The following is a 14,996-nucleotide window of genomic DNA, read 5'->3' as shown; positions in this document are numbered from 1 at the left end:
AAAGCACTCAAATACGGATGTGATGTTTCCCGGGGTTCAGTCACGTGAGGGGTATCCCCATCCCACAATGCATCACGTTGACCACGACTTTCAAAGTTTGTTCTCGCCGTCTGCTGACTCCATTCATTGTGGTCTAGTGCAGTGCAAGTAACGTCAAAGTTTCTCATTGGTCTCTTCGTAACCCACATTTTTTTGCATCAAGGTGTCATCTCAAGACCCAAAATGTCAAAGAAGAGCAGATACTTTCGTAGTGAAGAAACGTTCACTGCTGAGTGGTTCGGAGACTGGAAACGTTCAAAAGACAGACGAAAAGACCATGTCCACCATTTCGAGTAGGTGATTTAAATGTAAAGTTGTATGTCAAACTACACCATATTTATAGGTAGTATAAAATTTGATAAAAGTAAATGCATTACGTTTTCAGAAAGTTCAAATAGCTTGACCTGCAAGTTTTTTTCTTCTTCTTGCTTCTGTCTAGCATATGTGTAACATGACAAATGAATGTGTAGAGACTTAGTCCCCGGACTTAGTCGTGTTTGCAGACGGTGCACGCTTTTAATCAGTCTGCAAGCAGGACTAGTACAGTTTATTAACGACCGGGGCAAACTGATGGATGAAGTTGTCATAAATGTCAGTATGTTGTATTCCTGTGAATTCATAATATCCATAGACAGTGGAGGTCGTAGACCCCCCCCCCCCCACACACACACACACACTGAATGATTAAATGAATATCGACAAATGTATCATTGTATGTGAATGTTGCCAATCTCATTGCATCTCATGGAATCCTGTAATAATTATAATTAATTTGTTTTGTTCATTCCTGACATTAAATTTAGAAATTTGCTCATGGGATGAGCAAATTATCATATCAATCAAATCCATATGATGCTAACTTTGACCCTACTGAACACTGTAGAGTTTCCCTGGGTACTCGAGTTTAAATTAAAGTTATTATTGAATGTAGAGTGCTAGCGTTTTCAATATATTGACACCAAGTGCAATATAATATTATGGAATTGATCGCAGAATTAAATAATTTCACGCTATCAGCAAATGGTATACTAGTAGTAGTTTGTTGTAACATTGCATTTTTTCCCAACAGATCTTTCATACTGAAAGGAAGTCATGGGACCAAGGAACAGTTTCACAAAGAAGATTATGTTTGCATTGATAACTCAGATGATGTTAGTTCCAACAGTCAAGATAATAGTTTTATTGCACAAATTAGAGATCTATATGATACTGGTATGTTTGTAAACTTGTTCATTTCACCACTGAAGTAGTGTGAATGATCCATTGTTGTTTTCACTTATGTAATATGCTACACAATGAGTGGAATAATGAGTGGTTGTATATACTGTAAGTGAATCAATGACTAGATCTTTCAAACTACCATCGAATATACAATAGCTGCATACTGAATGGTGCAGTAGTATTAGTAAGCATCTGAAATATACAAACCACTCAGAGAAGTTCATTTAAACATTTAAACGTGGGTGATTTATTACTTTTTGAGGTGTACAATATTTCTTTAAGTCATTATATCTAATAAAACAATTTCAAAAAATGTTTGAGTGACAGTGCAGCTTTAATAAAAGCACTGTGTATATTAGATTATGTTCATGGGAGATCAACATATCTATTTTTGTTGTTGGGTGTTAATGTTAATGAACACAACTTACACGTCATATTTTTGTTGTTGTTGTACAGGAGAAAGTGAAGACAGTAAGAGAGCTATTGTGCAATGGTATGTGAGAAATGATGAACTGCCTAAATCAAAACGTGCCAAAAATCAGGATCACAGGGAAATTTATCTATACACTAAGAGATTAGACTTGGAGAACAGAGAGATTGACATTGAGACCATCAGATTTAAATGCAAGGTAAGAATTGACATGTAGGTTTAAGAATCTAATCTCAAATTAACCACCACCACTACTGTCACCATAACCACCACCACCACCACCACCACCACTACAACCACCATAACTACCACCATTACCATAACCACCACCACCACCACCACTGCCATCACCACTACAACCAACATACATTTGTAACTACTACCACTACCATCACCACCACCACCACCACAAAGAATTTGATGAGTTTTGGTACTAAATTAGCAAGATCAAATGATGTTGCTGAAACCTAGATTTTGCATTAATTCTCTTCGGGTAAAGTCCTTTTAATAAAAGATAATGGCTTTGGATTAGTCAGAATGAGAGTTAATAATAAAACAACAAATTCAAATTAAAAGAGGACCGAAAATCTTATAGAAATCTCAAATCAAAGAGAAGGGTTGGACTTGATTAAAAAATGATTGTCAATGACTTTGCTTAACTTCTTTCTTACATGTTCCTCAAGGTAATCCACTTACCAGAGAATCATCCACTTCCAGACATTCTAACAGACAATGGCATCAGAACATTTTATGCCAGACAAGCTTTCAATGGAGATAAGTTTGTACCCTTAGAAAGTGACTTGCTGGACAAAAGATACATGAATTTAAGGCTGTCCAAGTCTAGAAATGTGAATGGAAATCAAAGGCAATCTAGAACACCTGCAAGAATTGCTGATAGTCAGTATTCCAAACAGAAAACGCCCAGCAATGTCACCAAAATAAAGGATGGTAAAACTCCTAAAAGAAGAAATGAAATGACGAAGACACCTGGAAAAGGAAATGTAGAGGAAATGAAAAATAAAACGAAAAATAAAACGAAGGGAAGGACAGAAGTCAAGTCTCCAGGTAAGACTTTAATGTAATTGAAATAAAAGTATATATATATATATTTAGACAGAAAATGATGCATTTATGAAATCTGAATGGACAATTTTGACTGTATGTATGTGATAACTGAGATGTTGCTAGAATGTACTCTGCTCTGGAAGGGAACCTGTACACATATATAAATTTGTTTTTATCGAGGTTGATAGGTACTATATTTTTGTTATGGTTGGTAAATAGATAATATCTATCTGATTTCCTTAGGTAATTTACAGATGTTTCTTGCCAAAATTATATTCACTAGTATGGACATCTATGCAAGTTTTATCAGTCCCCTCCCCACCCCATAACCATGCATCCTGGAACTTAAAACTTAAAAGCAAAAACACAGTGCATTTTGAAGGTAAATCTACTTGAGTTCTCCATTCACTTTATTGCTATGTTCATTGTAATTTAGACCTACATTTGTATATTTCTGCAATAGTGCCAAAAAAAAAAATTGAAACATGCCCTCTGTGGCAGCATTAGAAAAGTCACTGATGCTGCCTGACCCCACAAATGTGTGTCTACATGTATGTGAAAATTATTTTTTGTTGCTGAAATTCAGGACCTTTGGTAAAACTTATGTCATGGTTGCACCAAAAACGATAAGTGTGAGAACTTTTAGTTGACCGTACCTTTATTCTGCAACTGCAATTGTACACACAAAAGTAACACTAGTCTTGTGTAGTCGTTCTGGCCATGCCTGCACTTCTGCCTTAACTATAATAAATACTATAAGATAACATAAAAGTAAAGGTAAGATACAAATAACAAAATAACTGGAGACTGAGATAAAGTATGGACTAAGTTGCAATTTTACACACAAAAGTTACACGTCTTGTGTAGCTGGCCACATCTGCACTTCTGCATTAACTAGCCTGCCGCGCATACTTTTGAAGGAAAGATCATGTGATGAAAGATATGTAGAAGGAAGGAAGTGATTGGATGTTAGAATTTGAAAACAGGTGTTATTGGATGAAGAGTATATATTATATAGTTAGCAGATGAGTCCAGGTGACATGATGAATGAACATAGATATTGAAATGAATATTTACAAAGGAACATGGTAGGGTAAGTCACAAAAACAAAGCACAAAAGGACATCTGCACACTATAAACGAAACAGAAACAGTAAAAACAGGCGCAGTAAAAGCAGACACAGTTACGTGATTAAGATAAATACAACTGTGACACATATAATTGGTACAAAGTGTCTTTCTTTAATTTGTCACTGCTAAGTCAGTTGCTATGTTTTTTGAATTAGTTTCTGATAGTCTTTACAAATGTATGTTATTTTGCACCAATCTTCTTTTTTTAACCGATAGGGATCCTTGTATCACCATCAAGAAGAGGACTTATCAAGGATAAATTTGTACTGGACTTTCTTGAGGATGACGACGACGATGATGATGATGATGCATTTGATGATGATGATAGTGTTTCTGACAGGACTTCAGTGTACAGTGGGGAATCTGTAGAAAGTGAGAATAATATGAAATGGACATCGATGCCACAAAGTAAACGAAAGGCAAGTCGTAGTGAGATTGGTGATATTTGTGTGAAGCTAAAGAGACATCGATCAGGTTCTGTCATTGATCAGACACCTTCCGTCAAACCATCCAAACGAAGGGAACCCAAGTGTCCAGCCACTGCTCCAAATAAAAGGACAGTACGGAAATCTGACGAAGTGCTGTCAAAATCAGAAAAAAAGGTTGATAAGAGAGTCACAAGAAAATCGTTGAGTTTTGGTACTAAATTAATACGATCAAATGGTATTTCTGAAAATCTAGATTTTGTCTCGGTTAAATCAACAAATTCAACTTCTTCAAAGAACACAAAATCGTACACAAATCTCAAATCAAAGAGAAGGGTTACACTAAGCAATCAAACAATTGACATTGGTGATTTCTCAGTGAAACTTTCTCCAACGAAGCAAGTGAAGAAAGATAACTTGGAATATAAATCAAGTCATAGTACAAAAAACGTGAGGACTTCATTAAGGAAAACACCATCTAAGATGAACTACAAAGAGGTTGACTATGATAGTGGTGATGATGATTATGATGATGATTATCGACCAGATGAAGCGGAGGATGATGATGATGATGAAGATGATGATGTCAACGATGACAATGACTCTGATTTTGAGATAGTAAAAACACCAAAGTCAACACGGAGAAGTTCATCCGTTAAAACCTCTCAAAGTAGAAAGTCTCAAAGAAGAAAGGTAAGATTGACTGTTATATCATTATATGAGGTTATGATGAATAATGACAACTTTTGAAATAAACCCCCCACCCCCACCCCCCAGTAACGGAAAGTTTTGTTAGTATAACAGTAATGAATATTTTCAGACATTATGTCATAATTTTGGTGAGGAATTTTGGTCCATTTTACTTTTAAAAAAATTGTATGTTTCACCCTGAACAAATCACTGATTATAGCGCAAGTAACCAATTGTTAGAAAAAAATATGTTAATTATGTAACTGAAAATTCATGGACATGATAAGGAGGGATACTGTATTTTTTAAAACCAACAGAGTACCATGGTAACACCAAAAGTAAAGAAAACACCAAAGAGAGAGGCAATGACACCAAGTATTCCAGCGAGAAGGAAACCATATCAGCTGCCAAAGAGTCCATTAGAAGCAGCCAGAGCTAAACTGCATGTTTCTGCCGTACCTGAAACTTTACCTTGTAGGGAAGAAGAGTTTGCTGATATCTATGGGTTTGTGGAAAGTAAAGTCTTGGATGGAACTGGCGGGTAAATACTTTGATATTATCATATACATTGTGAGGTAACAGTTGTAGTCATGGTATTTAGACCTTCAACACATTTCACTTTTACTCTACACAGCAATGTATAGATAACCACCATCCCCAATTACAAAAAAAAAATATCAAGAAATTCCTCGCAACCTCAAACTAAAGTAAGAAATTGCATAAAGAACGTTATGCCAAAAAACCCTACGACAGAATCAATTGTACCTGTCTTTAATTTGTACAATTCATTTTGTTGCATTCCAATATTGTTGCCATACTTTATACCAGTCAAAGGAATGCAGATACATAATTACGAACTAAAAACAAATGGTATAAAACAAGCGTCAAAGACAAAATGAGGACACCATAAATAAATAAAAACAAAAGTATAGAATAAAGACAAAATGAGGGCGCCATATACCACAGATAACAGTGATTTGTCCTATACTCCAAAGGTACTGTTACAGTAACCTATAAAATTATGTAACAATTATCACTTGCAATCAGTTCACGCACATACTTTTGGTATTTGCACCGTATTGCAAAACTGGAAATATGATTACATTAATGATATGTACCTATGTGTAAATAAGTGCACAAACTTTCTATGATGTACACAAAATTACATGCTAACAAATTAGCAAGGTTTCAGATGGAACATTACATAATCCCATGATGCATCAATACTTGCATGATTTGCACTTGAACTCACAGTGTTTTGTGTTGCACATACACTTGAAAGGTACGACTGCAAAGAATACTGCAAGCATATGTACATCACATTGGCACTTCTGCCCAATGGTTATGATATATTATTACAGTTACTGATATATAACATTGCCACTGTATCAAAATATAAACGAGAGGAAAAACCACAAAGGAAATGTTTTTGCTGTATTGAGTGTATTGATATTTGAATTAAATTTATTTGTGTTAGGTGTATGTACATATCTGGTGTGCCAGGAACTGGTAAAACGGCGACTGTACATGAAGTGATGAGGTGTCTAAGGAAATCCAGGAATAGAGGAGACATACCAACTTTTCACTTCCTGGAAATAAATGGAATGAAAATGACAGATCCACATCAAGCTTTTGTACAAATACACAAGGTGAGGTGGAAGTTAGTATTTTCCTTGATTTTGGAAACTTAGACATCATAATGGGAAAGACAAATATTACTATCTTAGTCACTTACATTAAAAAGATGTTATATATATATATATATATATTACTCTGGTAATTGAGGCTTTCATTTACTAAGATAGACACAAACTAAAACTATTGTCGCAACATGTTGATACTATAGTGATAAGCTATTGAATGGATATTGGTTTAATTATAGTCTCAGTAGGACGTTTCTCTAAAAGTTAGTTCCATAAACTAAAGATACGAAGAAACCAATTTGATACAATTTCTTTTTCCACAGCAACTCACAGGACAAAAAGCAACCCCAGAACATGCAAGCAATTTACTGGAGAAAAGATTCAACACACCAGCTCCCAGGAGAGAAACTGTTGTATTATTAGTTGATGAGGTAAGTATCCTTACCTAAAGGCTTCACTCTGTGTATGACAAGGATGCCCCTGCCTGTTAGACTAAACATGATAACTATAAATTGGCATTATGTTAAGCAACCTGATTCGTTCACTTCAAAGTTCACAGCCGTAATTTACTGTACAGGTTCCTTCTGTTACATAGAAATGTACAAGAACAATCTCGAGACATATTTGTAGTTTTTGCTTGTGATGAGTCATTGTATATTGTTTCCCATTGTCTATTCAATTGAAAGACAAAATAAAGTTATTTCATTATTATTGATTACAAATCCAAAATACAGCTAAAATGATGTTGGTTTGGTGTTTCACTCTGGTGACATGACATTTATTACACACCCTCAGACAACTTCTAAATGCTAAAGAAACAATTACATAGGTGCCATGCACAGTGGGGATGTAAAAGTAGTCAAGTTGATGTGTTGATTGTCATTTAGAAAATAAACAATCGCAGCCATTAAAATCATAAAGTACATGTTTTAAAGGAACCTGTTTTTACTGCACTGTGAAAGAATAGCAATGGTTTCAAAGGAAAAGCGATCCTGCTGTGTTTATTGTGTCTCTGTTATTGTTAGTCTAGACTTGAAATATGTCTATCTTTGTGCCAAAAAACATAATGTCCCATGAGTGAAACACCAAGCCTACATCATGTTAAGTGTAAGCACCCATTTCTCATCAGCATTGAAAAGTTGTGTTGTGGTTATTGGTTACACACAGTACATTGTATTTAGTACATCAAACAGTATAGTCACTAAACAATTGTCATTTCAGCTTGACTTGCTGTGGACAAGGAAACAGAACGTGATGTATAATATCTTTGACTGGCCAACAAGACCTCATGCCAAATTAGTTGTCCTGGCTATAGCTAACACCATGGATTTACCAGAGAGAATGATGATGAACAGGGTATCCAGTAGACTGGTAAGTTATCACTAGTTAGTAGTAGTACTCTAGCTAACACCATGGATTTACCAGAGATTGATAAAGGGACAGGGTATCCAGTAGACTGGTAAGTTATCACTAGTTAGTAGTAGTACTCTAGCTAACACCATGGATTTACCAGAGATTGATAAGGAACAGGGTATCCAGTAGACTGGTAAGTTAACACCAGTTAGAGATATCATTGTTAACACTATGGAATTATCAGAGAGAGTGATTATGGACAGAGTATCCAATGGTGTAGGTATAAACAACATTTAGGCATTATTGGCAAGTGCCGAAAGTAAGTGCTGCATGAAGTCTTATTGTACCCAAGTTCTTTTTGCAACTGAAACTTCACATTTCGACTATTTTGCTTTACATGTAAAGAAGGTCTGAATGGTGGCTAGTGACTCACAAGATTGTGTGTGGAAGTATTAAATCGTCAGACCAACTTATAATGCAAAAGAAACCAATTACATAATTATGTGCCCATTACATTAGAATAATGATTTTTAACAGTGATTTACTTGATTGTTTTTGTATCCTCGTAGTGTAGTGTATATGACTGTGTTTATGTTATGTATCATGTTTTCATGTATTTTTTGTTTATCAGCTCGTTAGAGGAGGCACTTTGTGCCTGTCAGATGTTGATTTATAAATAAATAAATAAATAAATAAAGTTTAGATCTGGTATAGCAGTATTTGTATGAGCTCTTGTCCAATCAGAATGATGCATTGGTATGACTCATTTACTGAGATGTAATACCAGTTAGTAGTACTAGCCATTGGTATCAAACTGGATATCTGGTCATTTTCTTTTGTTTTGCTTTTTTCTGTTGACACCTTTTTGATAGAATTTAAACAAATATTTTTCAGGGTCTGACCAGAATGACATTCCAGCCATACACATACAACCAGTTACAGGCCATAGTGTTGTCAAGGACACGAGATATTAATGCTTTTGATGATGACGCTGTACTATTTGCAGCTAGAAAGGTAAACTATATTTCATGAACGTTTTATTATTCCACATTGTACTGTGGCAAGGCCTTGCTGTCTCAAACTTTAATATAATGGTCATGTTGACTCTGTTGTCACAATCTTGTAAATTTTCAGTGACAGACATATCCCTGTGTATTGACCTGGAGAGTAAATTAGTTTTTACAGGTGAAATAGTTATGTAGTTTTGTACGTATAATTTGATTAGCACAACTGAACTGAAAGGTTCAGTAGTGCTATAGGCATGGCAAAGTGTCTGTCTGTCTGTGCGTGTGTGTGTATGTGTGTAAACAACTTAAAGTCAAAAACTGCTGGACCGATTGCTTTGATATTTGGTGGTCATGTTACTTCTGGTGTCTAGTTGGGAAATTGTTCAAATGAAAGTGATTGCATCAGGGATGTTGGTTTTGGGTCAAAAAATGTGATTTTTGGTCAAAAAACTTAAACTCAGAAACTACTGGGCAGATTGGTGCGAAATTTGGTGGGAACATTCTTAAGGGGGTGTAAAGTAAGATTTGTTCATGACGGGATGATTCCATCAGTGATATGCAAATTAGGGCTGAAAATGTGTCTTTTTGCTTAAAAATCTATCATTCCAAAACCACTTAGCAGATTGGGCTGAAATTTAATGGAAATGCATATAATAAGACAACCAAGAAAGATAAACCTGTTACATTGGTATGACTTGGTTCCAAATTGATTTTAAAAAATAAAGAAGTACAAAATCTTGTAGACACATCCCTTTAAAGTTTGATTAGGATGTTGCTATACTTGTCTTGTACACTTCCAACATAGGATGGCTGGATTATGATGATGGAAATTAGGTATGAAAATTTTGTTTTGGTTACAACTTTAAATCTTCAAAAAATTATATATCTATCATTGCCCTGAACATGAAGTTGTGCGGCAACGCAATATTTGCGCTATTTTTTAAAATTATTATCATATGATAGAATATTTGAAGAAGACAAAAAATATGAATTAAGTGGCGCAAGCTGAGTTGATCAGCTTTTTACTTTAATAGTGAAAATACCAAAATTAAAATTAATAATAAATTAAAATTAAATAAAACCATATTCCAGTATAATGTTCTATTAAATTATAATTGTCTTCTGGCATTGTTAGAACAGTTGATTGCGTAGTAGGAATTTCCTTAACATTTTTTGATACGTACATGTATAGTAAATTATGTCATTGGATCGATTGTGGGTTATATCTTAATACCAGGTTTGAGTTCAGTCAATTACAAGTGATGGTTAAATGTGCTTCAGTGGGTGAAATAATGCAAGTCCTTCTAAACATGCAGTAAAAACTATGCCTAAACACATGTAAACTCAGCTTGTAACCCTTTCAGTGATATTACTGTCCCCCAATATAGATGTGTGCATATGAGGATTGGATTGTAGTCTGGCCCATGTGAGGAGGGGGATAACTTTCAAATTCGAGGTCGCAAATTCCCTCATTGTAGGTTTTGTATTTTTATTACATGTCAAGTGAATGTGCATATGTTGGGACAAAGTATGATATTGATTTTCATTGAGAATGTATGACTATTTTTAATGATGTACTACTTTTACATGTAACTCAGTGACAAGTGCTCTCACAAATTCTCAAACAAAACACCAAAGAAAATGTAACTTGTCCCTCTAGGTGGCGGCTGTGTCTGGTGATGCAAGAAGGGCCCTGGATATTTGTCGGAGAGCTACTGAGATTGCTGAGTATTCAGTCAAGAACTGTAAGATACCAGGTTTAGTAGATATCAACCATGTAGAAACAGCTATCCAAGAAATGTTTTCATCACCCAAGATTGTAGCTATGAGGTGAGACTGATCATCAAGCTAAAATGAACCTTGTAGATGGTGTATTTCTTTCAATAGGGCTTTGGTTTCCATGGTATCCTTCTAATATTATTCACGGCTTTCCCAGTCTTATTATAAGTTTAGACCATGACTGGAAAAGCCTCAACAGCTTCACAGTGACATGATAGCAAGGGAGCAATATAGCCCTGTCAATTAGTCCATAATATTCCTGACACGTGATAGGTAACACAGCTCTTTTGGCGGTGTTTATGGACAGCTTGAAAAAGATGTGTTTGTCAAAACATTAAAAAAAAATTTCTCTTGAGATTGGATGTAAGTCCAGCTTGGAACTATTCAACCCGATGATCGAGTTGTTAGTGTATGTATATATACACATATATATATATATTATTTAAACAATAATGTACGCCCTCCCAGCCCATAATGGACGAAAGCAAACTTTGAACGACATAATGGGCGAGGCGACAGCCGAGCCCATTATGGAGTGCAAAGTTTGCTTGAGTCCATTATGGACTGGGAGGGCGTACATTATTGTTATTATTTTATAGTTTTGCCAATTCCGGTGAATTTGTAGACCGAGAAACGCAAAACAACGTATAATATACACAGCGCTGAACATCGTCTGCCATGTTCGGCCCGGAAGCTGAATACTAATCATAGCGACACACATACGTACACGTACACACATATACACTTCAATGAACTGCTGTGAACACAAATTTGTTTCATGAATGCGTTGTATTTTTAAACAGTGGAAATGACAATCATAAGTAACAACATACATTTCGAAAAAAATACCGAGTCGTATGAAGAAACAGAACAAATAAGCTTGTATTGTTATGCTCGTTCAGGGGCCGTGATGCCCAATAACGGAGTACATTATCAGTAATAATGTACAGCGATGACGTCACAAAATTCACTGGAATTGGTAATGCTATAATATAAATATATATAATGTACAGTACCAGTATATATAATCACTCAGAGTTATCAATATAGCACCACAAAATGGGGGAATTTTAAGAAACAGTTTATAAAGTGTGATTTCTAATTATAATATAATTTTTTTCAGAGAGGGATCTCTTCAAGAGCAGCTGTTTCTCAGAGCCATAGTATCAGAGTTCAGACAATCTGGTCTGGAAGAAGCACCCTTTTCAAAGGTAAAAATGATCATGTGTGGAAATAAACTGACTACCTAGCTCACCACAGTTGACCCTATAAGTACTTGGTTTGTCGTCAATATATGTACTTAATGTAATTACACACTTTTTGTGTTCAGTTTTACTGCACATTTCACACTGATGTTCACTGGCTCTGTTTGATTTAACCATGCAGAAACTATGCTACACTTTACGGAAGATTTTGTCTTAGCTTGCAAATGCCATAAAATGATGAATCAAGATCAGTGAGACTGATTACAAGGTTTTATATTGAGAGATAGACACAATAAAGATATCACACAAACATCTCTTACACAGTGTCTGCTCTGTAGACACAATAAAGATAACACACAAACATCACTACACAGTGTCTGCTCTGTAGACACAATAAAGATAACACACAAACATCCCTTACACAGTGTCTGCTCTGTAGACACAATAAAGATATCACACAAACATCTCTTACACAGTGTCTGCTCTGTAGACATAATAAAGGTAACACACAAACATTCCTACAGTGTCTGCTCTGTAGACACAATAAAGGTAACACACAAACATTCCTACAGTGTCTGCTCTGTAGACACAATAAAGATAACACACAAACATTCCTACAGTGTCTGCTCTGTATTTTGTTACATTTGTTTTTGTTATCATTAATACAATACAGAGGAGACAATTACCCAGTATAAGTTTTCTGTTGGATATCTTTGTGATTTTGTTATAAATGAACAGATGCAAAATTTTATTTCTCAGCCTCTCACATACACTTGATAACATGTTCATGGAGCTTTGTATCTGTCAAAAAAAAATGCAATTTCTTCTTTGCATTGTTTTTGTTTGAATCAATATGTATAATGTTTGATATTTCTTTTACATCAGGTACTGAAACAACATTTCTCCCTATGTCGACTGGAAGGTGAGTCTGATTTCTAATTTTTGAAATCCTTTGATTAGTTGCAGAATTTTGAATGTCTCAATTTCTTTAGTTTTCAATGTATATATAAAACACACACACACACACTCATTCATCATTCATATAGACATAAACACACACCCTCAGACAAACACAGACACACACAGACACACTCACACACACACACACACACACACTTACCAAATAACAACTACATAGGAGTGTCATCATCTTCGTTTGTGATATTGTATAGTACTGTAGTGTACATATAAAATATAAACTCTAATGGATAGATCAGTTTCATCATCAATGACGTCATTAAAGTATTAACAAAATTGCCATTTCTCCTATCACATTCCCATAAACAGGTGTCCAGCCTCCAACAACATCTGAAGTAGCCTGTGTATGTGCCAGACTTGGTAATAGTAAACTGATACTGGTGGAGAGTGGTCGTAATGATATGCACCAGAGAATACGTCTTAATGTCAGCCAGGATGATGTCTTCTATGCATTGAAACCATCAAAATAGACAGATTTTATGACATCCATAGTATTTCATCACAAACATTCTACTTTTTTGTACTCTTATATTTTTTTATCACTGCCATATTAATATACTAATTAGGTGATTTTTACTACAGGCAAATTTATGAAATGTGATATATCAATTAATAATCCAATGTTCTAGAAATGATTTTATCAATCAGCTTTTAATGTATTTGTGATTCCCTACACAATGGATCCTTTTTTACCTCCGTATGGGAGTGTTATGTTATGCTTGTGTTATGGTTGTGTGTGTGTGTCTGTCTGTCTGTCCGTCTGTGGACACAATATCTCAAAAACTAATATGTAAACTTGTAAGAATGTTTGTCATTAATTTTATTTTGTATTTTATTTGTGTCTCCTGTAATTTTATAGAAAATAAAATTAAAAATATAAATTTGTTGGGTTGTTTGAATCTGGTTAATGATATAAATGAATGAATGAATGAATGATGTCTCAAATTATTTAAAAAGAACAGCTCAATCCATACTGCATTTTATTTTAACGATACATACTGAGAAATTGTTGTCATCGACCAATTTTCAATTGTTTTGCCGAGAATATGAAAATACAGAAAGATTCAGTGGCTAAGATGTCTTCAGAACAGGTACCAGGTTAGGCTCTGCCTCAATAATTTACAACAATCTGTCTTAGTTGAACAACTTAATATTATCACCAGTAAACAAAAGTAAGGTTAACCCTAATTTTTGTATGTTTCTCAGTACTGGTTAATGGCAGCTATGGACTGGCCGGTCGACGTTTTACATGCAAAATAAAAAAAATCATGTTCTTCACGTTTCTCTGCCTCATTTTCCTCTTGCCTATCTTTTTATTGGAGTCCTTGTAACAAGCCCTTTCCTAGCTTATCTATACAATTGGCATGTTCTCACCCCCCCCCCCCCACCACACACACACACACACTCATGAGAGGAATGCTCTATTGGTGAACAAGTGTCATCGTTGTCATGACTGTAGATGATGTTGCTAGTCCAGACGCTTGTTTAATCTTGCCAGTGAGGGTGCTGTTTTGCAAAATATCAAGGGTGGGCGAAAATATCACCTTTTTTTTATGTCAGAGCTGAAAATTTGGGTCAGTTGAGTAATGGGAAAGAGAAAAAAGTCTATGCATTTTACATTAATTTCACAAGAAAATAATACTAACCCTGTTTTAGTAATTAAAGTCCCAAATAAATGTCCTCTTCGAATTAATTCTCATCCATAGCACACCTTTTAAATGCTTCAAAATGGAGAGGGTGTGCTTGGGCGTTGACTAGATTCTTCACTCGAATCAAAGATTTCTAAAACAAAAGTACTGGGCCATTGCTCGTGTGAGGGCGCTAAACAGCCCAAGTCGATACTGATGGGCGTACACGAGTTGACAACATCTAACAAACGACTGGTGTAATGGTCTCCGATAAAAAAAAACTACACTTGGACAACAACGTGTCAAGGAATTATTATTTTTATGTTCACTGAAACATAAATGAAACTTTACAACACTTGAAACGTAAATCTTATTGAAGATGACATTGAAAATAGAACAAATT

The 14,996-nt window shown here is 35.1% G+C and overlaps 1 protein-coding gene across 1 annotated transcript; it reads left to right on the top strand.

Moving 5' to 3' along the window:
• The first annotated feature begins 209 nt into the window (after positions 1-209).
• On the top strand, positions 210-13,435 carry LOC144436795 (uncharacterized). The gene is made up of 14 exons (XM_078125656.1): positions 210-332; positions 1,109-1,251; positions 1,717-1,889; positions 2,374-2,755; positions 4,102-5,003; positions 5,318-5,541; positions 6,478-6,649; positions 6,967-7,074; positions 7,865-8,014; positions 8,891-9,010; positions 10,664-10,833; positions 11,906-11,993; positions 12,873-12,909; positions 13,275-13,435. The coding sequence occupies exons 1-14, from the start codon at positions 223-225 to the stop codon at positions 13,433-13,435; spliced, it is 2,940 nt and encodes a 979-aa protein (XP_077981782.1). The 5' UTR covers positions 210-222.
• The last annotated feature ends 1,561 nt before the right edge of the window (positions 13,436-14,996 follow it).

The sequence above is a fragment of the Glandiceps talaboti genome, chromosome 6, assembly GCF_964340395.1.
Source record: "Glandiceps talaboti chromosome 6, keGlaTala1.1, whole genome shotgun sequence".
In the NCBI taxonomy this organism is placed as follows: domain Eukaryota; kingdom Metazoa; phylum Hemichordata; class Enteropneusta; family Spengelidae; genus Glandiceps; species Glandiceps talaboti.
This window is presented reverse-complemented; position numbering and strand designations above follow the sequence as displayed.

What these genes read in the sequence shown, in the direction of transcription:
- LOC144436795 (XM_078125656.1), top strand. Translation starts at nt 223, where the DNA reads ATGTCAAAGAAGAGCAGATACTTTCGTAGTGAAGAAACGTTCACTGCT. An exon ending in GACCATGTCCACCATTTCGA is followed by an intron (nt 333 to 1,108) that starts GTAGGTGATTTA and finishes TTTTCCCAACAG; the next exon opens with ATCTTTCATACTGAAAGGAA. An exon ending in TTGTATTATTAGTTGATGAG is followed by an intron (nt 7,075 to 7,864) that starts GTAAGTATCCTT and finishes TTGTCATTTCAG; the next exon opens with CTTGACTTGCTGTGGACAAG.